Source organism: Pteropus medius, unplaced genomic scaffold (genome assembly GCF_902729225.1).
Source record: "Pteropus medius unplaced genomic scaffold, Ma_sr-lr_union100, whole genome shotgun sequence".
Taxonomy (NCBI): domain Eukaryota; kingdom Metazoa; phylum Chordata; class Mammalia; order Chiroptera; family Pteropodidae; genus Pteropus; species Pteropus medius.
In genome coordinates, this window is record NW_024345726.1 from 1 (window position 1) to 14,277 (window position 14,277).

The window sequence follows — 14,277 nt, forward strand, 5'->3', positions numbered from 1 at the left end:
GGCGGGGCAGGTGCACCTTAGAGCTCAGATGGTGATACTGTTCTCTATGTGGCTGGGCTTCAAGTATTCATAGGGCAAGTCAAGTTGCTCGTTCCGGGCTGTAATTTCCCTTTCCAAGTTTTCCAGATCTGTTTGGAATTGGTTTAGTACAGCCTTGGCCTTGGGGCCTGAGAAATACTTTTCTTTGTGATGCCCCAGAGGCACCTAAGAAAGAACAAAGAATCAGTGTCAAGTCTGAAGGCAGAAGAACCTAGAACTTAGCCCCTCACTCTGATGTTTCCCTTCCAACTGTCAGTTCTTTTCTTCAGAATTCTCTCTTACCATATCTGGCTGGCGTCGACCCAGATGCCATGTGATGGTCATTTGAAGACAGCTCTGTTGGACATCAGGTAGTGAGCCTATCACTGTGGCCATTGTCACATCTTCCTTGGTAGTGGGTGGGGGCATCCGCATTGTGCATGGGGCATTAGGGACCCAGGCATACCACTCTAGCTGAGAAAGAAAGTACAACCCTAGTATCCTGGTATTTAGGGTTTGAATCCCCATCTCTCCCTTTGGCATCCCAAAGTCTAGACACTTGCTTTCAGGGTCCCAGGTTTTCAGCTAGTCATACCTGGCCTTGATTGATGGCCCCATGCTGGGCACTGCATGTGAAGATACACATGGTAAGGAAATGGCAAAGTTGATTCTGGGACTGGAAGGAGACAGGGAAACCTGGACAGGAAAGGAACAAATTTAGCGACTACAGCATGAGAGGAGATAAACAGAGGCTGATGTCTTGGGATATCTATATTTTGGAATTGATGGGTCTTTGTTCATTTATTCAAATATATTTGCATCAGACATGAATTTCAAATTCAGGCTTAAGTATTATAGGTTAGGCCAATTCCTTAACCTATCTGAACTCAATTTCTTTACCTGTAAAATGTGGATGATATCTACCTTATAAATGAGATAATGCATCATAATTACCTGGTACTCAGTAAATGATAATTATTGTCATGGAAGGTTTAGAGGCTGAAAAGTTCAAGTTATCAAATATTCTCTGCCTTAAAAAGTGGTTAGAATTTAGGGCTGCTTCCTCCTATTCTCAGGGAATTACAAATGCCTGAGTTATAAGGTAAGGAATAAGAGAAGTCAAAGATTTCTAGTGTCACAGCCAAGAAAGGCTTTCCACAAAGGTTGCTCAGGCCACTCATTTTACAGTGGAGGTGGGGACTCAGAGACCCAATAACCCTATCTGTTAAGTGGAACAAATATAATTACTCCTTTTTTATAGATTAAAAAAAAAAAAAAATCAAAGACCAGAGAGATTAAACCGCTTGTAAGGACAGATAGTTGGAAAAAGGCAGAAGCTGACCTTGAACTCTGGTTCCTGACTGCTATTTTTAATTTTGGCACATTTTCTCTAACAAGTCTGCTGGGAAAATTAGGCAAAGGTGAGCTATGAGAACTGAGGGAGAGAGAATGATAGGCAGGTAGTAGAGATTAAAGTTAACATGTGAATGTTTTATTTTCCAAATGTAGTAGATGCTGGTTGGGGAAATATTGCCAGGTGAGGAAGAAGAGTCTTTTGGGGACATGTGGAGCCTAAGGGACAGTACTGAGATGTCCTAGAGAAGTTTGGTCTTGGAAGGGTGGGAGTGGTACAACCTCAGATTCCCCAGAGAGAGGCTTCCCCAGAATGTAGGTGTGGGTTTATTGCTTGCTGTATTTCCAGAGCCTAGCCATAATGGCTCCCTAGTAAATGTCTTTTGGCAGCAACGTTAGTGTGAAGTGTGAGAAGTAGGTACCAAAGGACGATATGAAGCAGTCCCGGCTGGCCCGTGTGTGTGTGAGAGAGGAGGTGAACCTAGAAAAGTTCAAGAAAGGCTGTTGCTTCCCCAGCAGTTAAATGTGGGTGGGGTTGCTAAAGCTAGTGACTAGATAGATCCTAAGCTAGTGGCTAGATCCCACCAGGGGTGGGAAAAGGCTGGATTGGTCAAAGGAGCATGAGCTCCATGGGACAGCACCGAGTTTGGGTTTGAGCCAAAGCATGTATAGTACTGAGTTTGTACCTAGAAATGACCTTGTATTGTGCTAAAGTGTACAGTATGCTTAGACCCTCTGTGGGTGCTGGATAGTAGCAGGAAGAAGAGAGGAAAAACAGTGAGTTATTGTGGGCTTTGGTGGAAAAATCTTCCCATTCGTATCCTCAGGTAGAAAAGTAAACAATCATGAAGAGAGACTGTGAGCCCCAGTGGTGCCTGGGCAGATCCCTCACTGGCTATGGTTTTGGACTCACTGGGCCTCATGCTATGGCAGGTTGGGGGCATCTGTGACTAGGTGTGGAAGATAGACAAAAAGGCTGATGGCCAGGGTCTCTGAGAAGGAGAATCCTCGGGTATCTAGAATTGTCCAGAGTCTTAGGAGGTGGGAATGGGATCCAGATGCTTCATGTATGGAGGGAGAGCGGGTGAAGAGGGGTTGGTGTCATGTCCCCAGAAGGGCAAGGCTGAGAAGGGGCTCTGGACAGAGTGTCCGATGAACCCCCTTCTTTGGGGAGGGATCTCACCTCGGTCTTGGGCCTGGCACAGCCCAACCTCAGTGATCTCTCGACACCAGGCCTGCAGCTCAGGGTCACCTCTTACGACATCATCCCCATGGTAGAAGAGGTGGACAATCTCCTCCACATATCTGCCCAGAGGAGAAGGGAGCTGAGCCCCTTGAGAGTAGAAAGCTGTAGCCTCTAACCTCTGCTCTGTTTCTGTGGTCTCTGTCCAACAGACTCCCATTGTGTCTGAGTATAGATCCTTCCAGACTTGCCTTTTGAGACATTCCCCAGCTCTTACTACACACTAGAGTAGAAAGGAGTAAAATGTGGTCATTAGTTCTAGGAATTCTCTATACATGGTTGATAGCCATCCTTCCTGACAAAAGTCCTGATTTGTCCAGATCCCTCAGTCTCCCCCATCCACAGCTTTCTTGGCCTAGGCTCTTTACCCCCATCCCAATCTCTTCCTTATTAGACCCTATCACTGACTCCTCACTTTCTTCATCTCTCCCAGGATTGAATCCTCTGCTCCACTTCCCCTGTCTGGACCTTTTTTGTTTCATGTTCCTTTTGTTCCATGCTGACCTCAGCCCAGAGCTCCACTCTCCCTCTCCCCAATTACCCTCCATTTCTCAGCTCCCACTCTCACCCACCGAGCAATGACCTTCCAGAGCCGTAAAGCATCATGGGCATAGAGAGCACTTGGGATTCCCAGTAGGCCCCGGTCAGTGAGATCGTCAGGAGGACAGAGGGAGCGGTAGGTCAACTGAGTCATGGCCCGACGAAGCAACTGCACATGGCCCCCTCCACCTGTGCTGACTGCCTGGGACAAGAGAGATGAGAGGCCTTGAGGAAAAAGGCAGAGCATAGTATATAAGTGGTTCAGATGTGGAGTTTTCACATTTAAAGACATCAGTATAAAGGGACAGCCTCCTGGGTTTAAGGGTCAGGGCATTCACACAGGTTGGTCTGGAGTCCTGAAAGTGGCAGGAGATCATAGAGAGTTTGATGATTAGGTGGCCTCACACCCCATTACTTCCTTACCTTATCAAATATACCTCCATCTGAGATGAGTTGGGTCCGTGCCCGGGTGTTGATCTCCATGGTGTAGCGAATGTGTGGGATCAGGAGCTGGATGGAGAAGATTGGAGGGGGTGGTTAATGGAGACTGTGCTTGGGTCCTTCCTTATTAGGGAGTGGCATCCAACATGTTGGACTTCTCTCCTCTTGATGCTTTTCTCCCTGTCAGTGCCTTTGCAGGCTGGTCTCCTTCTGCTTCTCTGATCATGTAATCTCACACTCTTTACTCCCCTGTGAGTCAGGCTCTGGAGCTAGACTGACCTGGGTTTTAACCTATACTTTGCCACTCACTTTGATCCTTATCCAAGGTAATGGACCTTCTAAGGGTTAATCTGTCTCATCACCTATGTAGCATCTCATCTGTCAACAGGGTGATGCTTACGTGAGTGATATATGAAGAGGTTTTAGTACATACAGAAGGCCTCAAGTCACAGCTGTTATCATTTATCTTCGTTATTTCCACCTTGCGTGTAGGTAACTTTAAGAATCAGCCCCTCTTGATTTTCTTTCATACTTCTATCATGTGTGTCCTCATAGCTTAAATTTTCCTCTCTATTCATTATCAAAGCCACACCTTCATCTTCTGGTCACTTCACTGTTGTTTTGCGGGGGGCGGATGGGTACCTTTAGTCAGAATAAGAAGAGCCACATTGAGCTACCTTCTTAAGCAGCAGAGGGGTTGTCATTGAATCTGCCCCACCCCCAATTATGCAGTTAGGCTCCCTCTATTTTTAATAGCTTTTTAAAAAATAACTTTCCTTAGGTAGTAAAAAAGGCCACCTGATAAATCACATATACTTTTTTTTTTTTTAATCTCAGACTATTTTGTCTTCATTTCCACCTGGTTTATATACAGGTTTCATGCAGTGTTGGTATTTATCTGAGTTGTTGATACTGGACACAGAAAGCGATGCAAGTGAGACATCTGGTGTCAGAATGGCAAAGCAGCTTACATTAGTCTTAAACTTTTCAGATAGTTCATGAAAGATGCTGAGTGTCATAGCCCAAAGTCCACACGAGGAGAAACAACTCCTAATAATAGTAATAATAATTGTAAGAACTAATGGTTTTTGTAGCTTTGAGATGGTGTCACATTATGTCACTTTGATTCTTTAGCAGCCCCACGATGGAGCTCCTGCTGTCCTCATTTAGAGATGAGGACATTGAAGCAAGCATCTGGTAAGTACCAAGATCAGGATTCAGGAATCCAACCCCGGCAGTTTGAATCCACAGCCTGCACACATAACCTTTATGACATTTGCAGGTTCTCTTGTGTGTCCTGATAGCACTCGGGTTTCCTATGTACTGAAGTTGTTTTCGATCAGTGGATATAGGTGGGGAAAGGGATTAACTAGTAAAGGGGGATTTTAAATGTGAATAGAGGCTTAACCTTTTCAAGATGAGCAGAAGATGGTGATGCAGGAGCACCATCAAATAAGTAAAATCCAAGATTCTATTAATCACACAGGTCTCCATCTTGTCTGTGTTACCCCAGACTCAATCAGGCCATAGCTACCATTGGCCAGGCTTGGGAGGTTGGGGTGTAGGCCCCCAGCTTGAAACACTGTTCATTTGTTCTCCTTACCAGGTACTTAGTGCTTATCTTGCCAACATTTCAAACTCCATGGACCTAACACCGAATGCCTCATGTTTGCTTCCAAACTGGCTTCTTCTCCTGCTTGGCTGTTTTTGACAGTTGCTCTAGTTCATAAGCTTTTATCAGTGTTGTACCTTTTCTGCTATGTTCCCTATATCTAAAGTGTCATCAAGATTTTGAGATCATTTTAAAGCAAGCACAAGTCTTATTTTGCTGCTTTCTTCTGCCTAGCAGTAGATACTGAACTCACTTCGTTATAAAATTATAACACGCCCACCCCATGGGTTCTTAGGTGTTGCAGAAGCTTAGACCTCTGACCTTTCTCTCTCTAGTCTTATTCCAAGGCATGTGCACCTGCTATTTCCCCCCTTTATCAAGTCTTTGATTTCCTTTTCATTACTGTCACTGCCTTGCATGTCTTTTTCCTCCTCTTTGCTAGGTAGGTAGCCTGCTCTCCTTGCCTTGATCTGTTCATACTTAGTGGATTCCTCCGTTGAGGCAGGACATTCTCCAATCACTACTATAGTGCTTATAGGGTGTTTCTTGTAATTTCAAATTCTAGTTCCAGATATTGTTCTCTGGTTGGTGATTATGGGCATCACTTGTCTTCCTAGCTAAATAATAAATCTCCTAAGGCAGGAGCAAGGCTTTTGTTTTACTAACAATATTCTAGCAATACTCCAGGCCCATTGCTAGATTGTCAGATCTCTGGAATTTCAGAAGGTTTCCTTATAATAAGGCCTGAAGAAACATTAAGTGACTTGACTCAATTAAAATACAAGTCTTAAGTATTGATACAGTCTTCCTTCTCATCTCCCCTCTTTCTTTCACAAATTGATATAATTTTTGCTGCTGCAGTATCATTTGATATTGGCAATTTCCTCTCTCGGGTCTGAAGGAGATGGGACATGGAAGGCAGAGGATTTACCTTGAAGACAGGGTGCAGTCCTGGGAGGCACCTCATGGTGGCAACAGCAACAACTTCAGCCACCAGATGAGTGTTCAGCAGATGGTATTGGAGCTGGTGCAGTTGAAAATCTGAAGTTCGGACCCAGGACTTTGCCAGGAGCCAGGCAAGTGGAGGATCTGAGGGCAGGAACAGTGGTGGGGTGGGGAAGCTGGGGCTGGGAGGCTGGATCTAGGAAAAAGAAATTAAGCATTTATTGAACTCCTACTTTATATATGACATTATGGTCAGCCTTCTTGGAGGAAAAAGAAGAGTAAGTAAGATTATTATTTTCCAGGAGGTTATAATCTAGTAGGAGGAATGAGGACCCTTCTACTTTGCATCTCACTAGCTGTGGTGCCATGTGAGTGCCATGTAGTCAGGTTCAAAGGAGGAGAGATAGAAGCAAGCGTCCAATAAGGAGATCCTAACAGTGGTCTGGGAGAAACATGATGGGAATCTGAGTTAGGGTGGGAGAATGAAAAGGAGAAGCTGGATGTGTGAGTGACTGGGTTTGCTCACTGACTGTTGAGAACTTTGAGATAAAAGATATTCAGGAGACAATGGGTATTTAGAGTCAGAGGCTACTGAGAGATTATATAGCAATTCTCAACATGTATTTCCAAACTAGCAGCATCAGCATTACTTTGGAACTTGTTAGAAATGCAAATTCTCAGTCTCCACCCCAGATCTACTGAATCAGAAAATCTGGTAGTGGGACCCAGCAACTTGTGTTTTAACAAGCCCTTTAGGCGGTTCTGATGCACACTAAAGTTTGAGAACCACTGGGTATGGGATGAGAACTCCAAAAGGCCATTATGACTCTTGAACAAGTACTTCCAGTTGGGTGAGTCAGGGGAAATCAGGCTGCAAGCAAGGAGTGACATGAGGACATGTCTCCCTGCATGAGGATGGAATTTGAGAGCCAAGAGCCAGGAAGCTGGGTTCCTGGGTCCCAACCCAGAGGTTGAGTTGAACATAGAGCAGAGTTGGAAGGGGGAATGCCCAGAGCACCTCACCTGGATGACCAGGGGTAGCAGCTTCCCACTAGGTTCCATCCTCATCATGACGAGAGGGGCAGCCAGATACTGCTTCTCTCCTCTGATCACATTGGCTGGAATTCCATCCAGCAGGATAAAGTCAGCTTCAAACAGGGAATTGTTCTAGGGAAAGGAGAAATGTGTCCGTGATTATTCGAGTTCAACCCTCAGAGGGCCAGGGCAAAGCGGGGAAGACATTTAAAGACATTTATCTAGCTTCTTGCCGTCATCCTATATCAGCACTAAAGTCCTACTGGCAGAACCAGAGCATCTGGTCCATTCCTCTCATTTTAAAATAATGAAGAAACAGCCTAGTGTGGGTTGATGCCTTGTACAGGATGTGTGATAGCAGATCTGGGTTTAGAACCAAGCTCCTCAGTCCAATTTGCATTATAGGCATTATAAACTCTTCTCGTCAAGATGGCCAGGCTCCTTCCCCATCCTCCAGGGCTCTGCTCCCTGTGTTTGGCTCCCACCAGCTCAGCAAACACTCTTGCACTCCCTGTCCAAATCTCACCTCCTCTGCCAAGTAATCTACAGAGGTTCCCCTGACTACTATTGCCACTGAATCCAAACATGCATGTATGTGGACATGCTCACATCCAGCTCATCTTTTCCAAACCCAGCCCTCCTCCAGGAGAGCTCGCCAGTTTTCCCCACCTGATGGTGCTTCATCTTTCTCCCTGCCCTTGAATACTGGTGTTGGGAGCATTGACATCAATCCGGGAATATCATAGTCCCTGCTAACATCTCTGGCCCCATCTACACTCTGGGAATCCATGCTGGCAGCTCCTCATCATTTCCCCTACATTATCATCTCTGAGCTTTTTCAGCATAGGACTCTGCACCAAAGGACAGTGGTTTATCACAGTCTCTCTTCCCTGACTCATAGTTGGTCCCTCCCCTTCACCATTTCTTCTCCCCACACAGCCAAAGGGAGAACAGTGGAGGGTAGGAAGAGGTACCTGGAGTTCTTTCTCCAACTGAGTCTGAAGCTCCTCCATTCCCGAGGGCAGCACTAGCCGGGAGGGCAGAGAGGTGGAGCGTCTCAACAGCATGGGGTTGGCACCATTGAGGAACTGGTAGCCAAAAAACTCGTCATCCTGCCAGCACTGGCGAACCTTCTCTGTGGGGTCAGGGTGGCGGGTAGGAGGATATTCACCATAATCCAGTGTACCTCCTCCAGGCTCTACCACAGTGATTCAGGCAGATGACCACCCTGTATCCAGCCCCCTCCCCCCCTTTTTTTTTTCTTGAGGACTTTTCTGAGATAACCAGGAACAATAAAGTCTCATCTGGCAAGGAGTTATGGGGGACTGTGGAGTGTGAAGGGCAGGTCATCAAAAGGGGCCATCAAGGGATTATAGAGACCTGGGGGAACCACTGACCAGCCAGGGTGCTCTTCTGGCCCCAGAAGATCTGATCAAAATCCTCCAGGTGCTTCCAGGAGCTCAGGAGGGTGTAAGCACGCTTAAGCATTATCTCCAGTTTCCTAGGACAGGTATCAAGGTATGAATTCATTTGCTGATTCCTCAGCCCCTCACCATTTACAACCATCCTTAGATCTCCCTGCCTTTATTCCACTCTGAGCTCTGGGCTTTTCCTCACCCTGCCTTCAGTGTCCATTCAAAGTCCAGCCTCTTCTCCTCGCAGAATCTCATATTTAGAGGTAGATCATCCTCACAGCCTGCAGCTATCGTCAGGGGTAACCCTTCCTTCCAGGTGGCCCAGCTAGGAAATGGGGACAAGGCTCAGGGAGGGTGTCCAGGTCAGTGATGTGGGCAGGGTTAGGAGAGGGAGGTACACCTTGGGGGCCTAATATGGATGGGTGGTCACCAGTATGTCTGTCGTCTTTCCTTCAGTTCCTTCTCTCGATGCTTCTGGAACACATCCAATGCATTGTCTCCTGCCAGGCGGGCTGGGGAGGCAGTAAGACTATTGGCCACACAGTTTTGTGTGATCCTATGCTTTCCCCTGCTTGTCCTCACCTTCCTTTTCATAGGCACAGTCCATGTGTTCATTCGTGCTGTTGCTTTTATCTCTGGCTCTGCCTCATTTCATTGATTCTCAAGACACATTTATCTCATCTTAGCCAACCTTGCACTCCTGATTTCACTTAGCCCTCATCTCTTGCCTTGGGACAAAAATGTCATTTTTGCCACCCTTTCGTGTCCCTTAACTCATCTTTCCCTACCTGATCCTGTTTCATCAATATCTGTGATTGGATAAATCGCCTAAATGAACGTGATAAAATCTTAATCACTCCTTTGCCCCCACTTATGTATACTATATATTGTTTTGGCGCATTTCACTTCTTGAACCTCATCTGCCACACCTTCAACTGTCCTCAAAGCTCTGTTTGCTTTCTTTAACTGACTTCATCTTAGACTTACCATTATAATCTATATTTACTGACTTCTTCCTGCTCTTACAGTACTGATACTCAGCTATCTATATTTAATGTTTCCATCCTTGCTGTTCTTGTACTCCTTTGTCTCTATATTCGTTTTTCTTACTTCCCACAGTAACTGATTCAATATTTGCTGTCCTCATTCATCCCCATCCCTGCCCTCACGGTTGTCTCCATGTTTTTCAACCACAGCACCTCTCTGTGTCATACTGTTTGCTTCCCTTAATTGTCTCCTCTCAAGTATCACCCACCATCCCCTATTCTGTGTGCTACCCATACCTGTCCCTGCCCTGACTTGTTCCCAGTCACATACAGAACTCCTTTCAATGTTTACTCTGATGCTTCAGTTTTCCAGCATTGCTGCAACTCTCATTCTTGTCCTCACCTTCTTAGGTAATGGGATCTACACATCACTGATTTCTCTGTCCAGTCCCACTTCCAGCCTTTTTAATTCTATGTATAACTTTGGGACTTTATAACTTTCCTCCGTTTTCTGCCTTCTCCACCCTTAACCTAATGAGCACTCACTTTTTTCAAAGCCCCTCTGACCTTCCTCACTGCTACGCCCTCCCCTCCCCGCCGTAGTCCCGATGCCCAGCTCCCATGTCCCGGAAGTGGCCCCTCACCAGTGCCCTCCGGCAGGCTCAACACTCCTTCGCCCTGCACCCAGCTGTAGCATGGGAAGGCAGCTTCCACGCAGTCTCCGGGCCCTTGCACTGTGATACGGTCGCAGAACCACGCGTTGTCCACCAGGGAGTGGTGTTTGCATAGCTTCACGAACTGCAGTGGCCCCAAGTCCTCGGGAATATCGTGCTCAAACTCCAACTCCTGTAGGGTGCAGAACCTCGCAAGACTTAGTAGCAGGCACCCCGGAGAGGCCGTTTTATTGGGGATTCAGGACACCCTGTGGAGGCCGGTGATAAGGCATCCCTTCGTTCCCTTCTCCCGACACTAGGATGGTGGATCTCAGACACCCCTCACACAAGGAGAACCAGGGACGCAATGCGTTACCCGCAGTGCCTTGAAATGAGGACTGAACATCACCTACACCCGTCTGTGAACTGAACTCTCACCGCGCCAGTGTTCTCCGAGGACCTTCCCCTTTGACCACTGATCCCATAATGACCCTGGCCTGTGGTCAATTGGGGAAGAAGTGGAGGCTGCTGAGGACTATAGTTGCGGGGAGGTAGAAAGGGATTGAGCCCAGCCGGGGCCTGGCCTCTGATCCTCTCCCCGGCCAGGAGAGGCGCCGACTGCTTCCCCAGACCCCAGCCCAGAAAGTCTGAGCCACAGCTGTCGCCTCCCACCACGAGCCCTGCCTGGACCGAGACCGGGATCGGAGTCCCAGCTTCCCCTGCTGACCTGGCCCCGCGCGGGTCGCAGCTGCAGCTCCAGCTCTGACTCCCCGCGCACCCCGACCAGCCACAGCTGCACACGGTTGTGCGACCCAGAGAAGAGCCAGGCCCCAGTGGCCACACGGATGCGGTAGCGACCCATGGCGGGCCTCTGACAACTTGGGCGATGGGGAGCAGGATCCTGCACTTCTTGGGACAGCCCAGGGCCTTCGCCGTGTGTCGAGGTTCCTTAGGGCCAGTTCCAGGCCTTTAAAGATGGGTCTGGGTCCCCACCCTCAACTTTCAGGCTCTCCCAAGTCCCCGCCCCAGACTAGCCTGAACCTGCCAGCGGCTGAGCAGGCTGTGAGGAAGGGCCGCGCCTCCCGGGCGGGAGCGTAACTACGGGAAGATGAAGGGGCCCAGGCGTGGGAGAGCCCGAGACAGTTGATGGATGTGCCCCGGCTTCCTGAACCTCCCGGCTAGGCCTGGGACCAGGAGCTTCAGGGTTGGAGGGAGCAAGGAAGAGAACATTTCCCCAGGTCTCCAGGCCTTTTGGAGAGCTAGGAAGAAAAGCGAGTGAGTTGGCCTTGCAAACAGAGGGTAACATCTCCCCTTTCCTGGGCTGGGGTCTGGGGAAGGCGGTGGGCTGCTTCTGGAAGGCCAGCCTAGGAGGCTTCGCTGGACTGCTAGACCTGCTATGGTCCAGAAAGTCTTCAGTTCCTGAATTCTACCTCATTTGAGCCCAGTCCTTCAATAAATGACTAGAGGTTCCCCAGGCTACCTAGAACCTGGAAAAGTGACAGCTCAAAGACTTGCTCCCTACCTCTCCCTCAACCTGGTTTCAAATATCCCTGCATTAGGATCCCAAGTGCACCAGATAATAAGAGAGGCCTAACAAGCTGGCCAGTGAAAGCCTCCTTTTGTCCAACCTTCATAATGGGTGCAGAAAATGTTAGAGACCCAGGTGTTAGGGTGCAGTATGGAGTCACTTGGGGACCAGCATACATGGGCAATTTCCACGAACTTTGCCTTTTCCAGCTTCTTCCCCTTCTTTATATTCCAGGCAAATATTTATTCTGGCCTCATTTTACTGACGCTGGTGCCTGCTTCCCCTACCAGAATTCAGTTTTCTCCTAAAAAATTACATGTGAACAGGTATGAAGTTCCATTTCTTTCTTCTCTTGTGTTTATCCCCCCACCCCCCAGGCTATTTCCTCCTGGTCCTTCGTGGCACTCAGGGGAGAAAACCAAGGAATAGCAGTAGGGCCATTGCTGGTTAAGGACTTTGTAAACATTGAAAGGATTCAGGTCTCAAGATTTGTCACCCAGGAATCAGATGAAGCTTTTCAAAGGTCTCTATTTAGATCTTCTTGATCTAAGTTATTATAAGCACTTGGCTCACAGTAAATGTGTCTGGTGGCCTGGGCTAAGCCAGGGCAAGGTAAATCTACTTTCTTGAGCCAGACCCTCAGAAATGACTTGGCATGTTGGTTACCGTTAAGGGTAAGAGGGATTCTGGTCTTGTCCTCCAGCTTCCAGACCTCACGGAAGTGTCTAATCCATATCGAGTGCCCTTCCTCTTCTTATCTTATAGGCCCACTCCTGCCCGCATCCTCTGTGCTCAGGACTGGTGTTTGCCATATGCTGGCCCCCAATTTCCAGCACTTTTGGGGGTCAGCCTACCTGTAATATCCAAATAGAATGGCTCACATCTCTATCCTATGTAGTAGCTAAATCTGGCGTTTCCACACACTCTTTAGAGGTCACTTTTGCCTAGAAAAGAGGTTGTTACAAACCTACTTCCAAAATCTGTCCATACTTCAGCCTGCTTCCCTGCTGATGATACCTTTTCTACCCACTCTAGTGTACTGTGAGGTCACACGGTTGTGGAGTGTGGGAATGGGGGGATGAGTACTTAAGAACAATTATCCAAGCTACTGCATGTGCTCAATGAGTGAATATCTTAAAACACTTAGACAATGCCTGGCACATAGTCCCTGTATCTATTAGCTGCTATTATTCTATTATTTACAGAGTGGAAACAATTTCCAATTGAATGTCAGCATCACTCCTAGGAATTCCTCTGCCATTCTCTACCATGTACTGTTTTCCCATGTCCCTCCACAGGCCCCAACCTCCCACCAGGAATCTTACTCCTCCAGATCCTTCCTCCCACTTCTTTTGTTCTTTTTCCTTTTTAAACACATGCATTATGTTGGGGGAATATAATTAAAAACAAAATTTACCAACCCAGGAAAACCTCTCCATGAAGGTAGCAGAGAAAGAAAACAGATTTATTATTGAATGAGCATTAAACCAGAGTGCGATATGAATCACCAGCAATCCGCTAAGAGACCGCAAAGACAGAAATCTCGTCCTTCTATGTAGCCAAGCAGATACAACCCATGACACACATGTTCTCAAGATAAACAATAACTAGTTCTCAAGTAAGAGGCTTAATAGCACCATTTGTCATGCATAGTTCATCCTAACTTTACCTGGTAATTAGTGACCTGTGTTATTAATAGGCTTTATTGTAGGAAAAGCAAAGTTCTTGTATCTTTATGACAGGAAGTAATTTTGCAACTCGGAGCAAGATGCCTACCTCAGTTAGGCTCTTAACTTCTCACAGAAATTAAGAGTTAGGGCTGCTGTCTCCCTTGATTTCAAAGAGATGGCTCCCAGGGCCTTGGGAATGACCTTCCTTGATCACAAAGTTGGCAAGAAGCTTCTTTAACTTCTACAAAGATCTACAACATTTCAAAGAGAACTTAAAATTACAAGTTTTCTAAAGTAATGCTCTAAGAAAAGGGAGGGTGGGGGAGAAATCTTTTTTGTTTGTGTTTTGTTTTTTTTTATTATGGTGATATGGGTTAACAAAATCCAGTAAGTTTCAGGTGTACAATTCAACATAAGGCATATATACACATTGCATTTTGTGTTCATCTCATAGTTAGATAACTTTCTGTCACCACATATTTGACCCCTTTTATCCCATCTACCTCACCCCTCCATCCTCCTGCGCTACACTCCGGTAACAACTAGTCTATTGTCCATGTCCATGAGTCTCTGCTTGTTTGTCCTGTTCATTTGTTGCTTTTAGGTTTATATAAATGATATCATGTAGTTTTCAACTTTTTCTGTCTGGCTTATTTTGCTTAGCATGGTTATCTCAAGGTCCATCTATGTTGTCACAAATGGCAATATTTCATCCCGTCTTATGGCTGAGTAATATTCCATTATATATATGTACTACAGCTTCTTTATCCAATCATCTGTTGTAGGACACTTTGGTTGCTTCCATGTCCTGGCCACTGCGAATAATGCTGCTATGAAC

General features: G+C 46.8%; 1 protein-coding gene and 2 long non-coding RNA genes across 3 annotated transcripts; 2 read left to right on the forward strand and 1 right to left on the reverse strand.

The window, feature by feature from the left end:
• Nucleotides 1-24: 24 nt before the first annotated feature.
• ALOX12 (arachidonate 12-lipoxygenase, 12S type) lies at nucleotides 25-11,134 on the reverse strand. Its single transcript, XM_039874664.1, has 14 exons — nucleotides 10,969-11,134; nucleotides 10,233-10,434; nucleotides 9,033-9,114; nucleotides 8,805-8,927; nucleotides 8,585-8,688; nucleotides 8,162-8,322; nucleotides 7,176-7,319; nucleotides 6,139-6,348; nucleotides 3,578-3,664; nucleotides 3,187-3,356; nucleotides 2,555-2,676; nucleotides 614-714; nucleotides 322-492; nucleotides 25-204 (listed from the first exon to the last, which is right to left on the reverse strand). The coding sequence occupies exons 1-14, from the start codon at nucleotides 11,101-11,103 to the stop codon at nucleotides 25-27; spliced, it is 1,992 nt and encodes a 663-aa protein (XP_039730598.1). The 5' UTR covers nucleotides 11,104-11,134.
• Nucleotides 163-6,207, forward strand: LOC120612188 (uncharacterized). Its single transcript, XR_005655379.1, has 3 exons — nucleotides 163-389; nucleotides 4,730-4,792; nucleotides 6,069-6,207. It is a non-coding gene; the product is annotated as an uncharacterized LOC120612188 (long non-coding RNA).
• Nucleotides 11,135-11,377: 243 nt separating the features above from the next.
• On the forward strand, nucleotides 11,378-13,351 carry LOC120612189 (uncharacterized). The gene is made up of 2 exons (XR_005655380.1): nucleotides 11,378-11,516; nucleotides 12,004-13,351. It is a non-coding gene; the product is annotated as an uncharacterized LOC120612189 (long non-coding RNA).
• Nucleotides 13,352-14,277: the final 926 nt, after the last annotated feature.